At 38.7% G+C, this 22,419-nt stretch overlaps 2 protein-coding genes across 2 annotated transcripts in view; one reads left to right on the top strand and one right to left on the bottom strand.

Annotated features, from left to right (window-relative positions):
* The window catches only part of LOC134802868 (steroidogenic acute regulatory protein-like), a 34,848-nt gene extending 12,924 nt beyond the window's left edge, over window positions 1-21,924 (top strand). Inside the window, exons 8-13 of the mRNA XM_063775603.1 lie at window positions 12,823-12,978; window positions 14,745-14,849; window positions 17,011-17,124; window positions 17,553-17,644; window positions 19,890-20,002; window positions 21,566-21,924. Coding sequence (XP_063631673.1) covers window positions 12,823-12,978; window positions 14,745-14,849; window positions 17,011-17,124; window positions 17,553-17,644; window positions 19,890-20,002; window positions 21,566-21,675 — 690 coding nt within the window. The 3' untranslated portion in view covers window positions 21,676-21,924. The remainder of the gene's footprint in view (window positions 1-12,822; window positions 12,979-14,744; window positions 14,850-17,010; window positions 17,125-17,552; window positions 17,645-19,889; window positions 20,003-21,565) is intronic.
* Window positions 10,215-12,586, bottom strand: LOC134802595 (uncharacterized). The gene is made up of 3 exons (XM_063775232.1): window positions 11,815-12,586; window positions 10,542-11,700; window positions 10,215-10,293 (listed from the first exon to the last, which is right to left on the bottom strand). The coding sequence occupies exons 1-3, from the start codon at window positions 12,524-12,526 to the stop codon at window positions 10,215-10,217; spliced, it is 1,950 nt and encodes a 649-aa protein (XP_063631302.1). The 5' UTR covers window positions 12,527-12,586.
* Window positions 21,925-22,419: the final 495 nt, after the last annotated feature.

Here is a 22,419-nt window from a genome sequence, read left to right as displayed (position 1 = left end):
GTTGGTATCCAGCTGGTTATAACCAGAGCGGACGCCGCTATTACCCGGCAAGCCTCAAGGCGTGGCGTCGACCGTCGGCGAATCGACTGCCCATTGGTTTTCACCAGTGGACTCCCCTGCCGGCACACCACGGCCGGGGATACATCATCTAATACTTACACAAGAGCAGGTCAGTCATATTTACCATCCAGATACTTTTTGTTGGTAACAAGCTGGTTATAACCAGAGCAGACGCCGCTATTACCCGGCTACCCTCAAGGCATGGCGTCCACCGTCGGCGAATCCACTGCCCATTGGTTTTCACCAGTGGTATCCCGTGCTGGTACGTCACGCTCGGGGATACATTAGGATGTATTTGCGTCTCATTATTTTCTAAATGAGAGAGAGAGAGAGAGATACGCAATGCACATTGGACAGATGGAATACCACTCTAAGCGCCACTTGCACCATTTCACTAACCCGGGGTTAACTGGTTAAACCTTAAGTTACCATGCTCCAGTACAAATTGACACTGGGTTAACGGTTTAACCGCTTAACCCCGGGTCAGTGGGATGGTGGAAGTGGCGCTAAGCTAATCTTACACAATAACAGGTTAGTCATTATGTTCACCTTATATTCATAATTCCCATTTTGATAGCCAGCTGGTTGCCCAGCCAAAGTTCGGAGCGGCCGACGCTCTTGCCACAAATATGAAGCAGCTTAATACTTATTACCGTAAAATGGGGTGAGTAGGGTCAAAACTGAAATTCAAACCTCGATAACATTTTATTTTTACATATGAAAACTGAATGGTGTATATAATAAGGTTTCCGGACGTTCGTATTTTAGTTTTTATTTTATTATTTCAAAATTCAAAAATTCAAAATTATTTATTTCATGTGATTTAGGTACAGTATTTTGGGTAGTTCCATTTCATAACTTTGACGATAAAGAGGAAACCCCACCTCACCCCGTAGTCCCTCGTATTTGGGGTAAGTTAGGTTTTCATGAAAAGGTGATTTTGGAAGATTCTTGAATCGATTTATTTTTATTATGAGTATTACTATAGCTCCATTTTAAATTGGAATACATTATTTTTGTAGCAGTAGCCTTAAAATCCCATCTCACCACCCTGTCATCCTTTCTCTCCCCATTCATAACCCAACTCTCCCCGCGAACCCTACTCACCCCATTTTACGGTATGCGTTTGCGTTAAGTGTCATTTCGTATGGGATTTTGTGTTTCTAAAACATCCCGCTTGGCGCGCTGTTCAAAGTCCCATACAAAAATAGACATAACGCGAACGCTCGCCACGCTGTCGAATGGAATTTACACTAGGGGTTCAGTACGGAAAGAGCTTCTTCTTTTTTTATACTTAAAAATACGAATAAATTCGGATACCACTCAGATAATGCATTCTGGCTCGAATAAGTTAAAATACTGGTCCCAGCGTCACCGTCGCGCGGCAACCTCGTTGATTAACTAATAAAACTTCGGCTACTCATAAAAGGGGTCTTGATTAGTCAATTGAGAGCACGTGTCCCTATGTTCAGGCAGACTGATCATCCGTCCTATGAATGATTAGTGGTTTCTAATAATCTGGGGGCACGGCCGTGCCCCGCCAAGGCAAGACAAAGGGCACTGCCTACCTTTTCTCGACTCACATTTTCATGGAAATCTGCCGTGATAGAAGAAAAAGTCGGAAAGCGGGCATCAAAACAGCAGCTAAAGACGCAGTCGAAATGCTAGGTGTAGAAAGGGAGAGATTTTCAATGAAATTTAATATAACAGTGTAATCTAATCCTTAATTAGTCCAAATATCATTTTTAGTCTCTGATTATGATTAGGGAATCTAATCCGATGACTCCCTTCGGTCGTGTTTTAATTTATCGCCACTCGTTTCGAATTTCCTATTATCCGCACTTATCGTAAATAAATAATTAAGTATTTCGGTAGCTTTTCATAGCTGAGAGCTGTCTGACTGTCTCTAGGCTTCAAAAATATAGCCACGTCGTCACAAAGCTATTTTAAGTAGGCCAGCTCCGATTGCCCCGTGTAAGCTGTGTAGTACAATAACATGGTTGGCCGGCGTCACCTAACACATTATCCTTATCAAAGTGGCAACAACGCTTCACAATCGTTTACACTTCGATGCCTAAATCGGCTGGGTATTAATCATATAATATGGGGCGGCTGGGTATTAATCATCATAGTTACTTGCTATTGCACAGCTGAAGATGTATTCGACTTTTCTTAAAGACATGTCGTGATATTGCCGCAATTTGGAAAACCATGTAGTAGTTGTAGAAATAATAATATTTGACGTAGTGTTATCAAGTTTGGAAAATTGCATAGCTGAAGATGTATTCGACTTTTCTTAAAGACATGTCGTGATATTGCCGCAATTTGGAAAACCATGTTAAAAATAGTGATTAATGTTATTACGTTGTATTATCAAGTTTTACTAGTGGAATGTATAGTTAGTTAAAAAGGACATGTGAATTTTGATATATACTGCGTAATATCAAGTACAATCGGAGGCAGTATTATCTAAGCAGGCAAGGTGTTCAAAATGGGTCTCTATTGTTTCCCAAATAGTTTTAAGTCATAATGTATTGTTTGTTCGAATTTTCGTTAGTCATAATTAACCAGTTTCTCAGAAACGCGTAACTTTTCAGGATTGCCATAAAACAAACCTAACCCAACCTAACCCATCTATAGAATAACCTTACGTAAATCCTGAAAAGTTAACGGTTTCAGTTTTATGACTAACGATAATATGACAAACTTTATGGGAAACAAAGGGACCCCGTTCAAAATGAACTGAACACTATTTTATTGACAAGCAGTATGAGCGTGTTGTGTATGTAGATCGTTTTAAACACCTCGCCCGCTTAGCTAGTTCTGTTGTCAACTGTACCTTATAAAAATTTAGCAACGCATATGTGACACCTGTGAAGTTACTAACTTCCATAGGCCGCGGTGTCCGCTTACCATCAGCAGGGCCAGTTTATTCCACACTTAATAGCATAGCATTTACAATGTCATTAGCTGACTGTATACAAAGTCGAATAACACTTCTATTTTATCTAATCGACTTCTTAGGCTAAAAACTTTGAAGCCAGTCGCGTCCGTGCCTCTCTACTGGCACCACGCGCCAAACCTTTGCTAAAATAACGCGCGTCTGACTTTAAATAAAAAAAAAACTAAAAGCGAATTCATAAGTTTGATAACTAAATGTAATTGTTATCTGAGGTTATCTTTAGGCATTTACTATCTTTTAAAGATAAAACATTTGATTTCCAAAGTAAAAGCAGAGTGCATTCGTGCTGTACCTACAGTGTGTTGACATATTAGTTGGCGTGTTTCGTGTAAATAGAAATATAACCTCAACATTTTGTTGAAGCAGCAACATTTTGTTGTTTAATTAATGTATTAATTTAATGTTGACATGAACTAAATTTGATGTTGTGACGATAATAATACACTACTTGTTAGCGTACTTCGTAGTGTACAATCAATTGATTGTCCATTTAAAATTAAAACTTGCTATTTAAATTTAAAATAAGAAGAAACTAACGTTGACACAGTTCGATAAGTATTACACAATTATTACAACTGTTTACAATCGTATTGTATTTACAAATAAATAATAAAACATAAAAATAAAAAAACAAACAGAAATAACCTTGACCTAAATTACTGTTACAACTTTAAAAAAAAACACGCACGTACAGATACAAGTTCATTGGCCTTACAACCGGCTATCCCATTGATAAAAACTTGTAGCGCGCGAATTCAAAATGGCGGCGTCGTCATCAGCTGTTGAGACCGTCGACGAGAAAACTATTATTGCGGAACTAGAAAATGTTGAAACCGTTGAGGAATTTGAGCAGAAATTTGAGAAATCTAGTAAATTTGGCTTCTCCATTGCGAATTGGATGAAGATTTTGTTTAATAGAGCACCCGAGGAAGAGTTTAAGGCGGAATGGTTGACAGTAAGTTTTAGTTTAGATTATTAAAGGGCTAGTCTAAGAAAAGAGCTTCTTCTATTTTTTTAAATACGAATAAATTCGGATACCAATCAGATAATGCATTCTGGCTCGAATAAGTTAAAATACTGGTCCCAGCGACACCGTCGCGCGGCAACCTCGTTGATTAACTAATAAAACTTCGGCTACTCATAAAAGGGGTCTTGATTAGTCAATTGAGAGCACGTGTCCCTATGTTCAGGCAGACTGATCATCCGTCCTATGAATGATTAGTGGTTTCTAATAATCTGGGGGCACGGCCGTGCCCCGCCAAGGCAAGACAAAGGGCATTGCCTACCTTTTCTCGACTCACATTTTCATGGAAATCTGCCGTGATAGAAGAAAAAGTCGGAAAGCGGGCATTAAAACAGCAGCTAAAGACGCAGTCGAAATGCTAGGTGTAGAAAGGGAGAGATATTCAAAGAAATTTAATATAACAATAGTGTAATTTAATCCTTAATTAGTCCAAATAACATTTTTAGTCTGATTATGATTAGGGAATATACTCAAATCCGATGACGGTACGAGGGGTGTTCAAAATATTCTCGGTATGAGAATGAAAACAAACAAGTACGAAAAGTTTGATATTTTTATTTTTCAATATACTCCCCCCCTATGTTCATACACTTAAGAGATCGATCAATTATTTTTTTTAATCCCTCATAAAAATATTTTTTATCTTTGGTGTAAAAATGCTCCTCCACTGCCGCCTTCAATGCTTCATCGTCAGAAAATTTATTTCCACGCAGATCCTTTTTAAGATTGGGGAACAAAAAGAAGTCGCTGGGGGCTAAGTCCGGGCTATACGGTGGGTGAGTAACAGTTTCAAACCCACATTCAACAATAGCTGCCTTGGCAATATGAGCAGTATGGACGGGGGCGTTATCATGCAGAAGCAGAACACCTTTGGTTAACTTTCCTCGCCTCTTTTCTTTGATTGCATCCTTTAACTGACGTAGAATATTAGCGTAGTACTGTCCTGTGATACTGACACCTTTTTCTTTATAGTCGATTAGTAATACTCCTTCACAATCCCAAAATATCGTGGCCATGACCTTGCCAGCTGAAGGCATGACCTTGAATTTCTTGGGATGAGCTGAACCCTTAATGTGCCACTGCATGGACTCTTGTTTACTCTCTGGGTCATAATGATGAACCCAGGTTTCATCTCCAGTAACTATTCTTTGCAGCACCTCATCAGGATTTTCACCGCACAGGTCAATAAAATCGGAACAACAAGCAACACGCATGTCTTTTTGAAGCCGAGTCAGCATTCGCGGAACCCATCTTGCACTTACTTTTGACATATTAAGATGGTCATGGATAATATCATGTACGGTACCAATAGAGAGATTGGTTACTTGAGCTATAGATTTTACTTTCACTCGACCATCTTCTAATATAAGTTTTTCCACTTTATCTATATTTTCTTGTGAAGTAGCTACTACAGGCCGGCCAGGTCGAGGGTCATCTTCAATACTCTCCCTTCCACGTTTAAACTCGCTTGACCACTTTTGAATGGTAGATAAAGAAGGAGCAGACTCGCGGTAAACACAATCCATTTCCTCTTTTATGGTTTTTTGATTTTTACCCTGTTTTGTCAAGAATTTTATGACGCATCGATGTTCTAATTTTGTTAACATTGTCAATTCGCACATGATGTCCGTGTTTGTTCAGCAATTGCAGAAAAACAAAAGAACATCTCGGTTCGAATTATACTTTTTTTTAATGTCAACGAATAAACCTTAGCGGCCAGTAACGAAAGAAATTTTAGAAGAGGTTGTAAGATATCAATACCGAGAATATTTTGAACGCCCCTCGTAATTCGCAAATCCGATGACTCCCTTCGGTCGTGTTTTAATTTATCGCCACTCGATTCGAATTTCCTATTTTCCGCACTTATCGTTAATAAATAATTAAGTATTTGGGTAGCTTTTCATAGCTGAGAGCTGTCTGACTGTCTCTAGGCTTCAAAAATATAGCCACGTCGTCACAAAGCTATTTTAAGTAGGCCAGCTCCGATTGCCCCGTGTAAGCTGTGTAGTACAATAACATGGTTGGCCGGCGTCACCTAACACATTATCCTTATCAAAGTGGCAACAACGCTTCACAATCGTTTACACTTCGATGCCTAAATCGGCTGGGTATTAATCATATAATATGGGGCGGCTGGGTATTAATCATCATAGTTACTTGCTATTGCACAGCTGAAGATGTATTCGACTTTTCTTAAAGACATGTCGTGATATTGCCGCAATTTGGAAAACCATGTTAAAAATAGTGATTAATGTTATTACGTTGTATTATCAAGTTTTACTAGTGAAATGTATAGTTAGTTAAAAAGGACATGTGAATTTTGATATATACTGCGTAATATCAAGTACAATCGGAGGCAGTATTATCTAAGCACAGGCAAGGTGTTCAAAATGGGTCTCTATTGTTTCCCAAATAGTTTTAAGTCATAATGTATTGTTTGTCCGAATTTTCGTTAGTCATAATTGGTTTTTCTCAGAAACGCGTAACTTTTCAGGATTGCCATAAAACAAACCTAACCTAACCTAACCCATCTATAGAATAACCTTACATAAATCCTGAAAAGTTAACGGTTTCAGTTTTATGACTAACGATAATATGACAAACTTTATGGGAAACAAAGGGACCCCGTTCAAAATGAACTGAACACTATTTTATTGACAAGCAGTATGAGCGTGTTGTGTATGTAGATCGTTTTAAACACCTCGCCCGCTTAGCTAGTTCTGTTGTCAACTGTACCTTATAAAAATTTAGCAACGCATATGTGACACCTGTGAAGTTACAAACTTCCATAGGCCGCGGTGTCCGCTTACCATCAGCAGGGCCAGTTTATTCCACACTTAATAGCATAGCATTTACAATGTCATTAGCTGACTGTATACAACGTCGAATAACACTTCTATTTTATCTAATTGACTTCTTAGGCTAAAAACTTTGAAGCCAGTCGCGTCCGTGCCTCTCTACTGGCACCACGCGCCAAACCTTTGCTAAAATAACGCGCGTCTGACTTTAAATAAAAAAAAAACTAAAAGCGAATTGATAAGTTTGATAACTAAATGTAATTGTTATCTGAGGTTATCTTTAGGCATTTACTATCTTTTAAAGATAAAACATTTGATTTCCAAAGTAAAAGCAGAGTGCATTCGTGCTGCACCTACAGTGTGTTGACATATTAGTTGGCGTGTTTCGTGTAAATAGAAATATAACCTCAACATTTTGTTGAAGCAGCAACATTTTGTTGTTTAATTAAAGTATTAATTTAATGTTGACATGAACTAAATTTGATGTTGTGACGATAATAATACACTACTTGTTAGCGTACTTCGTAGTGTACAATCAATTGATTGTCCATTTAAAATTAAAACTTGCTATTTAAATTTATAATAAGTAGAAACTAAAGGGGCCCACTGATTAACAGTCCGCCGGACGGTATCGGCCTGTCAGTTAGAACAAAATTTTGACAGTTCCGAACAACTGACAGGCCGATATCGTCCGGCGGACTGTTAATCAGTGGGCCCCTTAACGTTGACACAGTTCGATAAGTATTACACAATTATTACAACTGTTTACAATCGTATTGTATTTACAAATAAATAATAAAACATAAAAATAAAAAAACAAACAGAAATAACCTTGACCTACATTACTGTTACAACTTTAAAAAAAAACACGCACGTACAGATACGAGTTCATTGGCCTTACAACCGGCTATCCCATTGATAAAAACTTGTAGCGCGCGAATTCAAAATGGCGGCGTCGTCATCAGCTGTTGAGACCGTCGACGAGAAAACTATTATTGCGGAACTAGAAAATGTCGAGACCGTTGAGGAATTTGAGCAGAAATTGGAGAAATCTAGTAAATTTGGCTTCTCCATTGCGAATTGGATGAAGATTTTGTTTAATAGAGCACCCGAGGAAGAGTTTAAGGCGGAATGGTTGACAGTAAGTTTTAGTTTCGATTATGAAAGGGCTAGTCTAGACACTCGTTGCTCTTGGAATTGAAACTCGAGATATATGTGACGTTCCACGGGAAAAGGTACCTTATGAGGGTTTCTAGTTTCGGAGATATGAAATGTTTTGTAAAGAGGTGAAAAAATGCTCAATTTTTTTTTATTGTGTGATCTGAAACCTTAATGCGTAACGTTTGTTTACCTGTTTTTATTTTTGTTATAAGTTAGTTATAAGCCTAGTAATGTCGTCTCAGAGTTTAGTAGAAAAGGTACCTTATGGAAAAAAGATTGAAAATTCCCAAAAAAACTAGTCAATACGGGAAAAGAAGTTTGGTAGAGAACTGTATTAGCATTCTGCAAAACTAATTTGATAATTTCAGTTCTGGTCGGGGGGCCTCGCAAATATTATAACCGTACATCGACCGACATCACAAATCCAAGTAGCCTGCTATTATACCAAAGTTACTCTCGTCAAGTCTTTCTTAACTAGAATAATCTTGATTTGGTTTGGTCGCATGCAGTAAATCAGCCATTGGTTTGCTGAAAAATGCCAATACCCGACGCATTACCTTATGGAATATCTGAGGTCATTGAACCTCAATGCCGCTTATCTTCAATAGCAACCGAAATATATTATTGATTAGAAATAGACGATTTATACCATTACCAAAATATTATTAGTTTATCCTAACTGTTCCATCATCATCATGCCTCATCATGTAACTTAATCACAAGGTACCTTTTCATTACATACAAATTATTGGTCTTTTTTGAGATTATTATGACGAAGAACTAATTAAATTTGGGGCAGTTTAATGTAAATTAATATTTTCTATTCATAAAAGATAAACTGTAATATGATTGATATTTTGTAGTGATGTATTATTAGATTTATTTCCATAAGGTACCTTTTCGTAAATGTATGGAGCAAATACTGTTACTGTTATGTAAGTTTAAAGTGGCATAAGGGGTTAAATATAGTATTTAGTTGGGGTTCTAGGATTTATTTCATTTGAATGACAGAATTTCTTTCATATGTGCTCAGAAAAATTGATTGTGTGTCACATTAAAAGTAAAAATATTCAATTTTGTGATTTTATATGAAAAAGTCAGAAAATACATTTTCACCTCTAAATCGGTATTGTTTTTTTGCTTAAACTGTCTGTCAGTGTCGTTTTCTAATAGATAAAATTTAAATCTTGAGAGCTCATTGCAATCAATCGTGAAAATGAAATAAAACTTTATTTTCAAGAGATTGATTAGTATACACATAAATCAGTCGATATCAAAAGTTTCTATTTGCATTACAGAACAAGTCGCAATATTTTTTTAATCTCAGATATATAAGGTATTATTATTTGTAGTCAACTATGTAACTTACTTCAGGAACATAGTTTTTTAGGCGGCTAAACTTAAAACTTCTCTATCGTAAAGTTGCTCATTTCACAACATTATTTTCAAAAAATCATATCTCTGTAACTACGCAACCTAGAAGGTTGATCTTTTGTGTTATCGATAGCTTATTTATTGTAGATTACTGGGGTATGCATAACTCCATACCCGCCATAAGGTACCTTTGACCGTGGGACGTCACATATTGTACCTAATTATACAATCCGATAATATTGAAAAAAGAAACATTAATATGGTAAACCGTGATAATCCGTCGTTACATTTTACAAATATATGTTAAGTATGTACATACACCTATATTTCAATAGAAATAAACGGTTGCCTGCCTCACATATTTTATCGGCCTCTAACCACTCGGCTACGTCAAAACCGCCATTTCATTCAGCGATCCATGATTTTGCAGTTTCTGTAGTAATTATTTATTTATTGACTGTTACCTATAAATCCTATAATATCTAGTTTCGTAGGTTTTTACTCGATTAAAGTTTAACGTATTTGAAGGAAATAAGAGAAAATATAGCCCGAAAGAAAATATGCACGAAACGTTTAGCCATTTATTTTAGAGTGACATATTGTCAAGAATCATAAAAAAATACAAATTTAAAATATCTGACTTTGATTACAAAGGAGTTCGCAACATCCTCCCACCTTTTGGGCAAGAGGCCCAAAACTCTTCTCTAGATCTCGGTAGAGTCCTGTGTTTCAAGCGGGTACAGGTGTTGAACGGCTCGTGTTAATTGTCCATATGCTGTGCGCACCTTAGCCACTCGTACACAATCATCCCTAAAGACCACTTAATAAACTGTGTCTAATAAACTATATCACCTACCCTTAAATGCGAGTCCGTCTCCTTGCCCTTCTGGATGAGCATCCCCATGTACTCGTTTCTGAACCAGTTTCATTTCCGCGGAAGTTAGTGCTGTTATCCGTGTAATTTGCGCCAACTCTTCCACGTCTTGTGAAAACTCTTCGTACGTCCATAAGAAAGGCTTTGGTCGTCAGCGATATGGTCAGTTTGGTCAGGTGCACGACACACGTGTATAAAATTATCCATATCATCCCTCCGAACCGCAGGAAAAGAGGACCGGTTAGGTCTATAATGTATTTACATAGGTAAATAAGTGTACTCACAAACCTACTATAATCTGCAGTATTGTTAGCGAGCACAACTTTCTTAGTTTTTATGTTGACTTCTCTGTCATCAACTTTCAACTTACATTCATTTTCCAATACTACGTTCATTAGGACACTGCATACATTCATGATAGGTCCTTGAAGCGTCCATCCAAATTTGTTCTTTATTGCCACGAGGTTATTGTTCAGTTCCACGAAACTCTCCGTGAGCAACACGCCTGCGTGATCTGCGCCGATCAACAGCCCGATGTCAGGCGCGGCCGCATCACCGACGTCGCTTAGGGTGATATTATGTTTCTGCAACTCTTTGAACATCTCATGATCTACATTTAAACGAGGAACGTACCCGCAGAGCTTAGACTTGTCGCGCGCGGTCATTGTACATTGAAACTTCTTATCCAAGCTTGCTACAGTGAACTCGTAGGTATGAAACAGTTCCTTTTTAGTTTCGATCCCGCCAAAAAGACAATTCGACACGATTTCTTTGCCAACAGGCTTCAAATTTAAACTTTCTATTATATCGCGACGTAAATAAGTCTTCTGTGCTCCCGAATCAATAAAGCATCGTACCGGTATACATTTCTTATCGCTTATAATATTCGCCATAAACGTTTGCAACAGTATAGTACTAGCCTTATATTGAGTTACGTTATTATTTAAGTTTGACGTTTCAATATCTGAGGTTTTATCAATTTCATTTTTACTTGACGTTTTAATGTCAGGGCACATCAATACAGAATGACGTTTGGAGCAGAAAAGGCATTTTGTGAAATTTCTGCATGTTTTCGAATTATGTCCCGTTTTTAAACAAATATGGCATGCTCCTTTTTTATTTAGCACTTCCTTCCTAGCTTCATACGACATCTTGTTAGCTTTGTAGCACTCGAAGCTGCTATGCGATGCCTTTTCACACCAAACGCAACAAATCTTCTTACCTGCGTCTTCCGTTGACACTAAGCATGCCGCGGTAGGTGCAGTAGAAACGCTATGCAAACTGTCACCCGATGCTATCCCGCTACGCGCAAGCTGGATCCGCTCCTCCGACTCCACTTCGCGTTTCAGGAACTGCATAAGCCGGTTCAGATGATCGTCGCTCTTCTCCTCGAGTACGTGGGACCTCTGCCATGCTCGTAAAACAGATTCGGGCAAGGCGGACTCAACTAAAGGGAAAAGTAAAGCAGCGTATTTATCTATAGTGACACCTAAGCTTTGTAGTGCTTGTAATTGCGTATTTAATTTATCGTATAAGTGGCCTAATTTATAGGAAGTATTACCTTTTGCTTGTGCTAATACAAGATTAAGCAGTTCACGCACATAAATGTCGATCAACATTTCGTCACGTGCAAACCTGGACTTCAATTGCTCAACAGCCTTCTTATAGTTAGCTCCTGACGGCGGAAAGCTCTCGACGATCTCTCGCGCCGGAGTATCTGGAACAGTGCACTGGTATAAATACTGAAACTTATCTCCGTCGTCTATAGATTCGTCGTCGTCGATTTTCTGAAATTGACACCAAAAACCAATCCAGTTTTTCGTATTGCCGTCAAACTTCCGTAACTCAAATTTCGGTAGACGGAATCGTGTTGAATGACATGCAGAACTGCATGCCGACTTCTCACAACATTGATGAGATTTGTCTGTATTATTCGACTCATCGCTGCCGCTAGACTTGCGAAACCTCTTCTTGCGTTCGTTCTTCCGGGAAACGTTGTCGTACATGACTTTTATACGCTCCCAGTCGCTTTCATACTTATCGCTGGTCATGCAGTCTTCGTAAATTTCATCTTCAGTCATCTCGTCCGTTTTTAGCCACTGTTCTTTTATACGTTGGTCGACGTTGAACAAGGAATCGGCTCGAAGCTGGAGCTTGTTAAGGGCCGCGGTGATTTCGTCGATGTCGGTCGACTCTAATTTAGCCTCAATATCGTTTTTTGCGGTTGTGAATAGCCTCCTGGCTATACTTCTCTCTTTTAATAACTTTTCCATAATGTTTAACGGTCGCCAGATGAAGGAAATAAGAGAAAATATAGCCCGAAAGAAAATATGCACGAAACGTTTAGCCATTTATTTTAGAGTGACATATTGTCAAGAATCATAAAAAAATACAAATTTAAAATATCTGACTTTGATTACAAAGGAGTTCGCAACACGTATTTATTAAATCATATTTTAACGTTTTTTTTTCTCTAAGGAGTGTAAGATATTTATATTTGTCTAACTAATCAGTAATATTTATTCATGTGTTTAATATACTATATTATCTTCAGTAATATTGTCAACAGATAGACGAATACAAACGAATGGCAGAGGAGAGTATGCGGCACGCGTACAAAGTGATCACACTGCCGAACTGGAAGTTCGAGAAACGCGGCGTTACCAAGGGGGACATAGTGGAAACTAGGCAGACGGAGACATTTGGGAAAGTGTACCGGTTTACTGTAAGTTAAAGTTGTGTGTTAGTTATGAATAAATCAAATAGGGTAATTGCGTCAATTCACCGTCCAGTGCCTGTTAACGTCCACTTGGCGTAGTTGCCACAAGGAATTGTGTATAATTTCAAAAATTTAAGAATTGCGTATTATTTCAATATAGGTATATTAAAATATAGTAGGTACATACTTAGTTATTTATTCTGCATAAAAAAAAATATCGACTTGAAACACTGACAAAAGTACCTAAATACGAAATAAAATGGTTGTTTGTACGGGACAAAAATCGCGAATGGAATTTTGGCTAGAATAGAATATTAACTCTCTCAATATTCTATGCTTCGAGCAACACCGGCTTCCGACACATCGGAAGGGAGGGGCCCAAGCGATATCTCACCGTACAAATCTTTCTGCCATTTTTCGCGGGGGAAAGGTGCACACAGTCGCACTTCTCACACACTTACATACAAAATCCAATCTGTAATGACGACACAAATACATAGAAAATGACACACGTCAAAGACAAATCTTGCAAACCTCGATCTCTTTTTGTGTACGGACGAGTGACAAGTGTCACAACACGCACACTAACACATTTTCGTTGAAGTATTGTATTCTGAGAGATGAGAAGTCGGATTTGTCGCTCGACCGATCCGCAATTTGTACTGAGCGAGCAAATCGATAAATCCAACAATTACATGAGACTAAAATATAATAATTGTGTGTTGAATGTAATTAAACGTATGATATGAAAAAAAATATTACAAGTGAAATGTAACACTGTCTTTTTGTAAATTTGATGTCCCCGACCTCTTTTTATAACAAAAAACCGAGCAAACAGGCATTTTTGTGCAGCAGTGTTCACGCGCGCGTCTGGATTCGGTCTAGTGAAAAATCCAAGTGCAACTATTAGTTTTATTACCCGCGCTAAATTAGATTGACGCGCTAATCTTGTACCTCGGCAGAGGGAAAATAGTGCGAATGCCGCCTCCCTTCCGTGTTGCTCGAAGATTCTATGTCCTTCTCCGGGACTCAAGCTATTTCTATGCGAAATTTAAACTAAATCCGTTCAGCGGTTTAAGCGTGAAGAGGTAACAGACAGACGGACAGACACAGTTTCGCATTTATAATATTAGTATGGATATCCCAGCTATTATATCTTGGATTAAAACATTTAAAACTACTTAATTTTGTAGATTTATTTTATTGGAGCTTAACCACACACAAGGCACGACACTGCAGAAGAGAGCATTCCAATTCACACATACTACACTCTCCCGGACTAATTCTAAAACTAATCTAGTTTCTTCTTCTCCATTAGCTTGCTTATATGCGGACTCTACTGTTTTTGCTAAGTTTATAAGGTCTTCTAATTTTGCCCGAGGTGCACTTTGTTTCATCAGTTCAAATTTAATTAGCTTAGAGAACACTCCGTCAACAAGTTTTTCTTTAATCTGGTCGTCTTCATCTTTGAATTGGCATTTCCGAGATAATTTTCGGAGATTAAACACATACTCTTCTATCGACTCAGTAGGTAGTTGGTTGCGTCGTCTAAACTCAGCTCTGTCTAACACAATGACATGCTTTGCACGCGTGGGTTCGTATCCCACCCTCGTCACCAATATTATATCTTGGATTAAAACTACTTAATTTTGTAGATTGATTTTATTGGAGCTTAACCACACACAAGGCACGACACTGCAGAAGAGAGCGTTCCAATTCACACATACTACACCAGCTATACAGCTTTTATCATTTGACTTTTATTGTTGCAGGGCCTAGTAGACTGCCCTGCGGAGTTCCTGTTCAGAGAGTTCAAAGATAACGTCACCAAACTGCCGGACTGGAACCCAACCATACTCCGGAGTGAACTCATCAAGGTAACTAACCAGAGTAACAACGTTCATTATTTACCCGACAAATGGAGGCAACAGTGCCTTATGGCATAGAGAAAAAAATACATAGAGTGCTCACTCCATACATCAGTTTTAGTACCAAAACGACTATTATTTTCGTAGTCGACATCTAGCATCGAGTAGCGGAATTAACAGTACTGCTACTTAGCAATAGATGTTCCGACGACCGAAATGTCTAAGCTCAACTATTTTCAGCTGATATTATAACCGGATTAACCGGAACTCTATTTTCAACTCCTGCTTTTAATATTTGTTGTAAATTGTTGTTCAATATAGTTTTCGTAAGTGGCGACCCTTGAATTCTCGTATCAAGTACTGATAATTCCGCTACTCGATGCTAGATGTCGATTGCGAAAATAATAGTCGTTTTGGTATCATAACTGATGTATGGAGTGAGGGCTCTATTCTTACTTTATTTCTCTATGCTTATGTCGACAAATAGAGTCTGTCTAAGAGTCTAAGTTAATTTTGCACAAGTAGTAGGGTTAGTAAGGAACACAAATGTATGGAAGTGCATGCACTTTAGTCTCAGGCCATGCCGCTTGGCACGATTGTTCCTTAGGTCAAACAAAGTTGATCTGGCCCGGTAGCCAGGAGATCGTACCATGCAGACCCCCCAAAAAGGAGGGGGGGTGAAAGGGTCGGCTCCCCAGGTCCAATCTATGCTATATTCCTTCCTAGTCTTAGCAACTAGGGCAAGTTATATATCATTTTCGTATAAATTAGGGACGAGGAATTCATTTTTGAAATAATTATTATGCCTTATCATACAAAAAAATGATTTTTGTACAAAACATGAAAATGTTATGTAATTATTTGTATAACTTAGTTATAAAAACAAATTTAAAAATATCTACCCTTAAGGGGGGAAATGGGGGGGGGGGGGGGAGAAAGTTTGTATGGAAGAAAAATAAAAACAACAAATTTGTACCAAAAAAGGGCAAAAACGCAAGGAAAAATTATTCAAACATTATATTTAAACTTTTAAAATGCCAAATTCAGTGTTTTAGTAAACATTTTTAATCTTTGACTTTGGGCATAGTTCCATTTGTATGGAAATCGTTACCGCCACGCGCTATAAATTATTTTTTTACTACAAAAAAATGTATGAATGCCTACTTTAAAGTGATATTTTCCAGAATAAAGAATACATGGGCTACATCGTCCAATTTTTTATTTAGTGCACATCGTCACACTGTGATTGTACCATCCAAAATTGTCACAAAAAATTACATAACATTTTCATGTTTTATACGAAAATCATTTTTTTTTGTATGGAAAGGCATAATAATTCTTTCAAAAATGAATTCCTCGTCCCTAATTTATACGAAAATGATATATAACTTGCCCTAGTTGCTAAGACTAGGAAGGAATATAGCATAGATTGGACCTGGGGAGCCGACCCTTTCACCCCCCCCCCCTTTTTGGGGGGTCTGCATGGTACGATCTCCTGGCTACCGGGCCAGATCAACTTTGTTTGACCTAAGGAACAATCGTGCCAAGCGGCATCGCCTGAGACTAAAGTGCATGCTAAATGACCTTACTCAACCTACTAAAGTACCCCTAAAGACCCTACTAAAGTTACAAAGTTTTGCTACTCAAACAATGATTATCTACACGAAGTAAACAAATGAAACTGGAATAAAGTATATATTAACCTCCTGAGACTAAATGTACATTACAATGTACATAATCGTGCAATCTAATTTAAACCTTTCATGAACCAAATAAAGCAGCATTTCTTTTGTTTCATTGCTTTTTAAAACAAACGAAATTCGTTCCAATTTACTTATAGAATAAGGTTCAAATTAAAAATATGGAAACTTTATATACTGGGTCCACAGACAAGACATCCTCCAGACTGAGCATAGTAGCGCTACCCCCTCTGCCACAAATATACGGTAGTTTTACTCCATTGTCGTTGTGTGACGCCCGTGTCTTTGAACGGACCAATCACGGCACGGGACTCGCTCACCTCGTCCCCCGCATCCCAGCATTTTTGGCAGCATCGGTTTCATGAAATAATTGCTCTAAACTCCGTCTAGAGGATTCCTAGTCTATGGCGGGGTCATACGAGGTTAAAAGAAAGTAGAGAATATTTCATGAATATTTGTGAATATTTCAGGAGATCGGATCAGGAATAGATCTGTCATATCAAGTGACGGCGGGCGGCGGGAAAGGGATCATCGCGCCTCGAGACTTCGTCATACTGCGACGTTGTGCACCGCTCAACAAGCAGGTAGGTACTTTTTAGGGTTCCGTACCCTAAGGGTAAAAACGGGACCCTATTACAAATACTCCGCTGTCAGTCTGTCCGTCCGTCTGTCTATCACCAGCCTGTAACTCATGAGCAGAGGTCGGACAAATCACCGCAAAACCATCAAAAATCTTTATATCTCAAAATAGGACAAGATTTATTAAATTCATGTTATGTACAGGTACACAGTATTTTTATAAAATTTCCAGATATATTCAAAAACTGCAGTTCAAAATTGTATTTATTTTTGCGATAAATTGTCCGAACCGAACTCTGCTCATGAGCCGTGATAGTTAGACAAGTTGTGTCAACCCTAGTAATTGCTCGGAGCAATGCTGAGCCGAACGGAGCCGAGTTTGCCCGAAGGGAGGAGTTTCGCACCTCTGCCAATATAAACATTTTCGTTGCAGGGTATGGTGGTGGAATCGGACCCCTACAGCTACATCAGCAGTGGGGTTAGTGTCACCGTGCCCGGATATCCCCCCAACAAGGAATTCGTCAGGTAAGTGCATTCTAACAGCGACACTCTTCTATCATCGGTAGACCTTATGTGGACAATGGTTTAGATTTGACGGCCGGTCTGGCCAAGTGGGTGACCCTGCCTGTGAAGCCGATGGTCCTGGGTTCGAATCCCGGTGAGGGCATTTATTTGTGTGATGAACACAAATATTTGTTTCTGAGTGATGAGTGTTTTCTAAGTATATGTATGTATTTATAAGCCACAGGGTGGCTTAAAAAATAAGTACATTCCCATTGCTAGGGAGGTTTTGGGATTATACTGAGCAACTTTTACTATGGGACCAACCACGAAATCGCGAAAATAAAATTTGGCTGTTACGTACATTTTGGCTGGTCCATTTTCTATGGGAGACTAAATTTTTTTTTCGCGATTTTGCGATTGGTCCCATGTCCCATAGTAAAAGTTGCTCAGTCCCTCAGCTCCCAAAACCTCCCTGGTAACGGGAATGCAGTTATTTTTTAGCCCCTCTGTCATATAAGTATGTATAATGTATATCGTCGCCTAGCACCCATAGTACAAGCTTTGTTAAGTTTGGGGCTAGGTTGATATGTGTAAGATATCCCCTAATATTTATTTATTTATAGAGTTAATAGTAAAAATGAGCCAAGAGCATCTCGGGCCATGCTCAGTGTAGAGTTTCGTAGTTACTATTCTGTCAGAATAGACTCAACTCGACTATTCTGTCAGAATAGACTCAACATGTACAATCCAAGCATAAAGGAGTAGCTTCGCAGCAAAAAATGGTTGTTGGAGACCCTTATTTATTTTAAAAGACCTATCCAATGATATTCCACACCATTATGTTAAAGCAAAAATCAAAAATATACCGAAAACAACGTTTTTGGCGCGGCCAAAAGGCTTGGCAGTTTTTAGCCCGAAACAGAACCTTCGGCAATATGATTTTTCTCCCGAAACCTACCGCACCTAAACTTCGATCGGACATTACATGATATGCACTGCATTTATCCGAAGAGTAACGCGTAACGCATCTACGCAACTCGACGATAACCCGAGACGTAACCTCTTTATCGGCCCGCGCTATTTTTGCATGACTGAGACTTAGTCATCATTCCGTTTCGAGCGGGGAGTGTCATACGTTCCACTTTTATTTATTTTAATACTATAAACTGTCTCAACATTGCCTGCCATGCCAAAATTGCCTGCAAGTAACAATTTGTAAAAACGTAAAAGGAATCCAACTGCAAGTAAACAAAACGAAGCGGTGCAACATTACCTACGATATCAAACATTGCCTGCAAGTTTAACTATCAGTAAAAACGAAAAAGAAATCTAAACACAAGTAAACAAAACGAACAGCGAGATCTTAGGAGTGACGAGGTATCGAGGTGTCCAACAACAACGAAGTTTTAATACCAATTATTTAAATGGAAAACGTGAAGATATATTTCACTGTGTATTCACCGGAAAACTATAATGAAGAAATCGAAAAGATATTATTACAGAGAACAAAACCTATTTTCGCTTGTATTGAGCACGGACGTGAAGGAAAACATAAACATCTCAACTTGTTATACCGCAAATGCCACAGATATGTGTTTACAAGACTTAATTTAAAATACCCCGCAATAAAACAAGTGAAATGTAGAGTCCTTGAGAATGTGATTAATTATATAACAAAAGAAGATGATTGTTGTATATTAATAAATGAGTTGCCGGAACCGTTGGAGTATTATAAAAGGAAGGCGGAGGATAATGATATAGTAAATGCGGTGATTAGAGCAGAGAAAATGTATTGCTCAAACACTTAGTGACGTTGGTCTATATAAAAGTACACACAAGGTGAATTTTAGTTTCGATTGCACTTCTGAAGATTTTTTGAATACATATACTTAATGTAATACTTTTTTATAACCATTTTTATTGGTGTCGCAAAAATAAAAATATATATCAACAGTATTGTTTCCTTATTACATCCCCAACTTTTTGATTGAAGGTCCTTTGTTATTTTGAGTGCAAAGTGCAATGCGTTTGCCATTCGTCAGATTTGTTTTATTAATAAATAGATATTGAACGGACAATAACTATATTATCTGAGTATATAGAAGTTATTAGATGCCAATCGATTCAATTTCTATCAAGGCTCAAATTATGTACTAATGGTTTCTTTGAACAGACACAGTTACCTATCTTAATATTTGAATGTAGCTCCGCTACAGAGCCAAATACATGCTATGTTTATAAATGTTATTTACTTTTTTGTTTCCAGGGGTAACAACAAAGTGGGTTGTTGGTACTTGAAACCAGTCCTGGTGAGAATGCCAGACGGTACAGAAACGTACCAGACGCAGTTCCAATGGCTTATGTGCTGTGATCTTAAAGGTAAATAGCTAAATATCAGTACAATAGTAATAGTGTGACCACAACAGAGGTTGGTACTTGAACCCAGTCCTGGTGAGAATGCCAGACGGTACAGAAACATACCAGACGCAGTTCCAATGGCTCATGTGCTGTGATCTTAAAGGTAAATAGCTAAATATCAGTACAATAGTAATAGTGTGACCACAACAGAGGTTGGTACTTGAAGCCAGTCCTGGTGAGAATGCCAGACGGTACAGAAACATACCAGACGCAGTTCCAATGGCTCATGTGCTGTGATCTTAAAGGTAAATAGCTAAATATCAGTACAATAGTAATAGTGTGACCACAACAGAGGTTGGTACTTGAAGCCAGTCCTGGTGAGAATGCCAGACGGTACAGAAACGTACCAGACACAGTTCCAATGGCTCATGTGCTGTGATCTTAAAGGTAAATAGCTAAATATCAGTACAATAGTAATAGTGTGACCACAACAGAGGTTGGTACTTAAAGCCAGTCCTGGTGAGAATGACGGACGGTACAGAAACGTACCAGGCGCAGTTCCAGTGGCTCATGTGCTGTGATCTCAAAGGTAAATAGCTAAATATCAGTACAATAGTAATAGTGTGACCACAACAGAGATTGGTCCTTGAAGCCAGTCCTGGTGAGAATGCCGGATGGCACGGAAACGTACCAGACGCAGTTCCAGTGGTTCATGTGCTGTGATCTCAAAGGTAAATAGCTATATATCAGTACACTAGTAATAGTGTGACCACAACAGAGGTTGGTACTTGAAGCCAGTCCTGGTGAGAATGCCGGACGGCACAGAAACGTACCCAACGCAGTTCCAGTGGCTCATGTGCTGTGATCTCAAAGGTAAATAGCTAAATATCAGTACTATAGTAATAGTGTGACCACAACAGAGGTTGGTACTTGAAGCCAGTCCTGGTGAGAATGCCAGATGGCACGGAAACGTACCAGACGCAGTTCCAGTGGCTCATCCGCTGTGATCTCAAAGGTGAGCCCATACTTATATGTACTACTTAGGGCATACTGAAAATTCGTGGACTGGCCACTTAGAAAAAATAAGTCATCTCATATATCAGAATCCAGAAACTTTCAGTATGGCCCACGTACTATTAACTAGTAGTAGGTTTATCATGAACAATTTGTTCCTGAGCTACTAATGTTTTCTGTGTACAAAGTTAACCAAAAACCAGACGTATATATGTATCTAGTTAATGTATGTCTTTGACTTGTCTATGTTTGTGTTGATTTGAATGACGACCGGTCTGGCCTAGTGGGTAGTGCCCTGCCCGTGAAGCCGGTGGTCCTGGGTTCGAATCCCGGTAAGGGCATTAATTTGTGTGATGAACATAAATATTTGTTCCTGAGTCATGGATGTTTCCTATGTATTTAAGTATTTGTATATTACATATATCGTTGTCTGAGCACCCACAACACAAGCCTTCTTGAGCTTACCGTGGGACTTAGACAATTTGTGTAAGAATGTCCCTATAATATTTATTCATTTATGTTATTTAAGTCGATAAACCATTGCTGATATATTTTCCCGTATCGTTGCAGGTAAAATCCCTCAGTTCGTGCTCGACGCCGCCTTCGCTACGGTGATGCTGGACTATATCGTTCATGTCAGGAAATTCACGGCCGAAGCCAGGGCCAAAGGCTTGTTCTAACTCTAATGTTATTTAACCCTTTGAGCCACTTGCACCATTCACTATCCCGGGGTTAACCGGTTAAACCTGGAGTAACCATGTACCAGTACACTGACACTGGGTTAACGGTTTAACCAGTTAACCCCGGGTTAGTGGGACTCTTAGAGCAACCAATAGCGTCTCCCGAGCGTCGTCTAGTGAACTCTGGCTGCTGCTCGACGCAACGTCGGCGACGCCATTTTCCATAGCGCTGACTATACTCTGTATCTTTAGGTATTTAAAAAATCGGGCAAGTGCGAGTCGGACTCGCGCACGAAGGGTTCCGTACCATATAAAAAAAAAACAAAAAAAAAAGCAAAAAAAAAAAACGGTCACCCATCCAACTACTGACCACTCCCGACGTTGCTTAACTTTGGTCAAAAATCACGTTTGTTGTATGGGAGCCCCATTTAAATCTTTATTTTATTCTGTTTTTAGTATTTGTTGTTATAGCGGCAACAGAAATACATAATCTGTGAAAATTTCAACTGTCTAGCTATCACAGTTCGTGAGATACAGCCTGGTGACAGACGGACGGACGGACGGACGGACGGACGGACGGACGGACGGACGGACGGACAGCGAAGTCTTAGTAATAGGGTCCCGTTTTACCCTTTGGGTACGGAACCCTAAAAAGAGTAAACGAAATCTACCCTCAAATGGCTTAAGCCAATTGAGGGTAGATGAATACATTACATGATCAAATAATGTAGGTTAAAGTCAGTT

Source organism: Cydia splendana, chromosome 25, assembly GCF_910591565.1.
Source record: "Cydia splendana chromosome 25, ilCydSple1.2, whole genome shotgun sequence".
Classification (NCBI taxonomy): domain Eukaryota; kingdom Metazoa; phylum Arthropoda; class Insecta; order Lepidoptera; family Tortricidae; genus Cydia; species Cydia splendana.
The sequence above is the reverse complement of the archived record's forward strand: the minus strand, read 5'-3'. Positions and strand labels throughout refer to the sequence as shown.

What these genes read in the sequence shown, in the direction of transcription:
- LOC134802595 (XM_063775232.1), bottom strand. Translation starts at nt 12,526, where the DNA reads ATGGAAAAGTTATTAAAAGAGAGAAGTATAGCCAGGAGGCTATTCACA. An exon ending in TGTATTAGCACAAGCAAAAG is followed by an intron (nt 11,701 to 11,814) that starts GTAATACTTCCT and finishes TTTTCCCTTTAG; the next exon opens with TTGAGTCCGCCTTGCCCGAA. An exon ending in AATACTGCAGATTATAGTAG is followed by an intron (nt 10,294 to 10,541) that starts GTTTGTGAGTAC and finishes AAACTGGTTCAG; the next exon opens with AAACGAGTACATGGGGATGC.